Source organism: Bidens hawaiensis, unplaced genomic scaffold, assembly GCF_021521415.1.
Source record: "Bidens hawaiensis isolate Kalapana, Puna unplaced genomic scaffold, B.hawaiensis_p1.1 tig00067982_1, whole genome shotgun sequence".
Classification (NCBI taxonomy): Eukaryota; Viridiplantae; Streptophyta; class Magnoliopsida; order Asterales; family Asteraceae; genus Bidens; species Bidens hawaiensis.
Genome location: NW_027502051.1, coordinates 1197 through 6162, shown reverse-complemented (window position 1 = coordinate 6162; position 4966 = coordinate 1197). Strand labels below are relative to the sequence as shown.

The following is a 4966-nucleotide window of genomic DNA, read 5'->3' as shown; positions in this document are numbered from 1 at the left end:
TAATTCTAACAATATTACAATTAAAACATAGATGTTAAACACATTTACGCTCAATTACGGGTCATACTCTGATGCACCCGTCACCTACTCCCATGGGCACTCCGTTTATCCTAATAAAAATGTGTATTGTGTTTTAAATTGGTTAATGAGCTATGTTTGTTGGGTTTTAGTTGGTTAGTGGGTTAAATATAGGATACTAATATGCTTGTTGTGTTTTATAAAAATTTAGTTTGTTTAAAATATTTTGTTTGCTCAATTGTGTAAAGGTTATTGTTTTAAATAATTTATGTACATATATAGGGCTCTCGTACGAACAGGCCCGACAAGGTCGTCCACCCCACGCCCACACCTTACCTCAACCACCTTAAATGGATAAACCAACACGAGCACACTTAATTTCTTAAAAGAACAAACACAAACTTGAAAACCTCATTTTGCTTAACCGTTCACGTTCGATCATTTATTCGATCAAAGTTAAACGAACGAATACAAAAATGCTCGTTTACATTCTCAATTAGTTCGTCAAGGCCTAAAAAAATCCAACGACTGGATTACACTTTCCGTTCTTTACATTTACATTAAATGCCTCATTTGTTTACCTCTCCACGTTCAATCACTTATCCAATTAAAGTTAAATGAATACACACGAACATCCCGATCCCAAACCTAAAAATTATTAAAAAGAGCCCCAAAAATGATTAACTTTCTATAATTAATTACTTTAGAAAAGATATTTTCCATTTATCATCCTCATCAAGTCATCATCATCAATCAACATATAGATACAGACAAAAGAAAGAAAGACCCATCAGCTTACATATGACGCGTTATTGAACCTCCTTCATTTTCCTCCTGTGATCGAGTCTTCAATTTTGGGGACGACCCACGTCACCACCACCTAGTAATCACATCAATTAACAAAACCCTATTATGATTGTTTTATTATTTCATAGATCTAGGGTTTCTAATTATTATTATTATTATTGTGGGTTTGATTAATTGTTTGTTGAATTGGGTAATAAACAACAGTTGACATAGAAAGATGTCAACGCCGTCACGGAAGAGATTGATGAGGGATTTCAAGAGGTTGCAGCAAGACCCTCCAGCTGGAATCAGCGGTGCTCCTTATGATAATAATATTATGCTTTGGAATGCTGTTATATTTGGGTATATTGTTTGTTTGTTTGTTTGATGATATTATTATTATTATACTTTAGGAGCTAAAGATTATTAGTGTTTACTGATGACTGTGTTTGCGTTTGCAGGCCGGATGATACCCCGTGGGACGGAGGTGAGTTAGATTAGATGTTTTTGTATGTTTTAGTTTGTATGGTTGTATAACTGCATATATGTATGTATATATTGTTATTGAAAAGAACTAAAGAGAGGATTAGAGCTAGGGTAGAGAGTATGAACGGATGGATGGAGAAAGTAAATGTCTGCATGATAGTTAATTATTTATTTATTTTAATAATACATGATCAAAAAGTGTTTTTTAATAGTATCATCATAGAAGCAGGGGCTAAATATGTTACGGACGCTCTTTAATTAAGCATTCGACATGTAGGCTTCAAGTAAAAAAGTTTCATAAATTTAGTAGTATACTCTTGTAGTCTTATTATTCTTTATTTTTGAAGTGAGTTTTTTCATATATGCTAACTGGTATGTTATTTTAAATTTGCATATTTGTTCTGAATGTGATCGACTTACTGTTAGTCTGATGATACGTGCCATTATATTTTGGTGACCCGTGTCCCACGTAGTCCATTCTTTGGTTCCAGTACCTACATAGCCATTTCCATGCATGTATTCTGTCTTTAAATCTTTATTTCCTCCATTGCAGTAGGTTAATTATTAGTGTATTAGTGGCAGTAGTTTATTTCAATTCTTTTTGGTTTTGCTATTTTAGCAGTCGTGTCTACTTTGGATTATAGATGAAGTATTAGAATTGTCTCTAACTCTCTATTTTTATTATCTGGCATCTTTTTCTCTTTGGTAAATTGAGCAAGAACCACATCATCTGAACAGTGTTTTTAATTACCTGTGAGATGTTTGCTGAAGTTTTGTAGGCATTCTTCTGTTATTTAGCTGACATTTTAGGTTTTAAGAGTTTTCTGTATAATTTGAGTTAGAGTTTTATATATATATGCTAACTGTTTTTTCTTTTAATATGAATTTTTGTCCTCAGGTTCTTAGGAAAAGGATTTTAGGTTGGATCAGATTTGAAGTGATGTTTTTAGGGAATGATTAGGACTTAGGGGTCACTAGTATATCGAATAAAATTCGGGAGGTGAGATTGAGGTTGAGGTGGTTTGGCATGTGAAAAGGAGGCATGAGACGACACCGGTTAGGGTAGTGGAAACCCTTATTGTAGAGGGGAGGAGACCCAAGCTGACTTGGGTTGAGCGGATTAGGCATGATTGATAGAATTGCACCTTTATGAGGACATGGTCCAGGATAGGAGTTCGTGGAGATGTAGAATTAAGGTTAAAGACTTATAGGGGAAATGTCATTTGTGGTTTTAGCTTTGTCTATGGGCTTAGATTTTTCTACAGTGTAGGTTATTGTACGTGTTATTGCTTATATCTATTATGCATATATGTTTTATATGTTTTACTCCAATCTTTTTCAATTTATTCGGTTATTGGTAGCTTCGTAGATATATTCTAGTTTTGTTTAGTGGTCTGTTTGGCGTGAGCCGGAGGTCTCTTTGGAAGCAGCATCTCTATTCTCAGGGATAGAAGTAAGGTTTGCTTTCATCCCATCCCTCCCCTAGTCCAGACCCTACCAATAGCTTCGCTATGTGTGGGATTTATTGTGTCTGGTTGTTGTATGCATTTTTTGTTCTGAACGTGATCGATTTCTGTTAGTCAGATGATACGTGCCATTATCCCCTGGTGACCCAGCAGTACATCCTTTGGTTCACATACCCGCGTAGTCATTTCCATGCATGTATACTGTCTTTAATTCTTTTGTTTCCTCCATGTTGCAGTGGGTTAATTGTTAGTGTTTTAGTGGCAACAGTTTATTTCTATTACTTTTTTGTTTTGCTATTTTAGCAGCTGTAAGTGTTTACTTTGGATCATAGATGAATTATTAAAGAATTGTCTCTCTCTCTCTCTAATATGTTTATCAAGCATCTTTCTTCTTTCTTTGATAAATTGATCAAGGACCGCATCATCTGAACAGTGCTTTTAATTATCTGTGAGATGTTTGCTGAAGTTTTGTAGGCGTTCTTCTGTTATTTAGCTGACATTTTAGGTTTTAAGAATTTTCTGTATGTATAGTTATATCTTGTTGATATGTTACATTATTGTATTTCTTGACAACAAATGTGTGTCGATTCAGGTACGTTCAAGCTGACCCTTCAGTTTTCAGAAGATTATCCAAATAAGCCTCCAACAGTGCGCTTCATCTCTCGAATGTTTCATCCAAACAGTTAGTGATCAACATCAACTTATATAAGTTCTTCAGAGACTTGAATTTGTTTATGAGATTTATGATATATATATCATGACGAACGTTGTATGTTAAGGTTATAGCTCAGTAACTTCCATGAACCTTATATTCATGTACTGTTTGTTGTGTACCAGTTTATGCAGATGGAAGCATATGCTTGGACATCCTTCAAAATCAATGGAGTCCAATTTATGATGTTGCTGCTATTCTGACCTCAATTCAGGTGCTTGCATCTTTATGTTTTCTTGAAATAATTAAAACGGTCAACAGTAATTGACCTTGATTATATATTTTTACCCTTTTTTATTTCTTATAGCTTTGCTGTCGGTGGGATTTTACTGGGCATGATTGATTGACATTTACTAGAGAAAAAAAAATATTTTTCTTTTACATGAATCAAAAAGTGTAACATTTGTAACGAAATGTTACATTACATTGTTCCGCTGTAACCTAACAGTTTGATACACCTGTTTCACTTTCCGATTCGTGTAAAAATAACTTAGTAAATGTAACTTACATATATAATACACATGAAAAAAAATGTTACATCGAGTTCTTAAAACTCAAAGGAGTTCTCAATTGAACTCAATTCGAAAGATTTAATGATATCAGCTTATTTGTGTTATATGTTTTTTTTTGTGCTCTAAGAAAGCATGGTTATAATTTGGTTTCAGTCATTGCTCTGTGATCCAAACCCAAACTCACCTGCGAACTCGGAAGCAGCGCGGTTGTTTAGCGAGAATAAGCGCGAGTATAACAGAAAAGTGAGAGAAGTTGTGGAGCAGAGCTGGACTGCTGACTAAGCGAAGATGACGGTGCTCGGTTCATGTCCCAAGCTACTTGTGGTCTGTAATATTCGCAATCTGAAAACCGCAGTAATAACGAGTGTTGTGGAAACTATGTTGGTTTGAAAGTACTAAGCTCCTTTTACGTTTTAAGTAATGACAATTAATCTATTTCTAAATGAACTTTAATATTTGTGAGGTTGTTCATAACTTCATATATACAGGTTCTGATTCAAATATTTAGTTTTTTCTACAATATTTTTTGAAACTTATATTTCTACAATATCTAATATATATTTTTTTTGTAAATTATATATTATTTAAGTTATATATATTCTCTACGTAAAAATATGAATGTGCTTATTTTATTTGACATGGAAAAGGTATATAACGTCTTATTAAGAAGAATGAATGGGCAATGATGGTGACAAGCTAACCAACCCCTCAATGCTTCTAGCTGTCTTTGTTTCATTCTTTAAATAATCATGTACCCACTACTTAAATTATATCTTTTAAAGTAACTTTAATCATATAATCGACATTTTGCATTTAATTCTTTTCTTTTTTTCTCTTAATTATCTTGTTATTAGGATGCATCGTACATGCATTTTAGAATAAATAATATCATCCATCTTTCTCTAAGTCTATTTGAAAAATATAAATCATATTGATATACAGTATATGATTTATATAATGTTTCTATGAAAAATAGGAAGAAATAG

General features: G+C 33.3%; 1 protein-coding gene across 1 annotated transcript; it reads left to right on the top strand.

Moving 5' to 3' along the window:
• The first annotated feature begins 1009 nt into the window (after positions 1–1009).
• On the top strand, positions 1010–4423 carry LOC143605124 (ubiquitin-conjugating enzyme E2 2-like). Its single transcript, XM_077081353.1, has 5 exons — positions 1010–1167; positions 1266–1291; positions 3349–3438; positions 3594–3682; positions 4134–4423. Exons 1-5 carry the CDS (start codon positions 1043–1045, stop codon positions 4260–4262), a joined length of 459 nt encoding a protein of 152 aa, XP_076937468.1. The 5' UTR covers positions 1010–1042; the 3' UTR covers positions 4263–4423.
• The last annotated feature ends 543 nt before the right edge of the window (positions 4424–4966 follow it).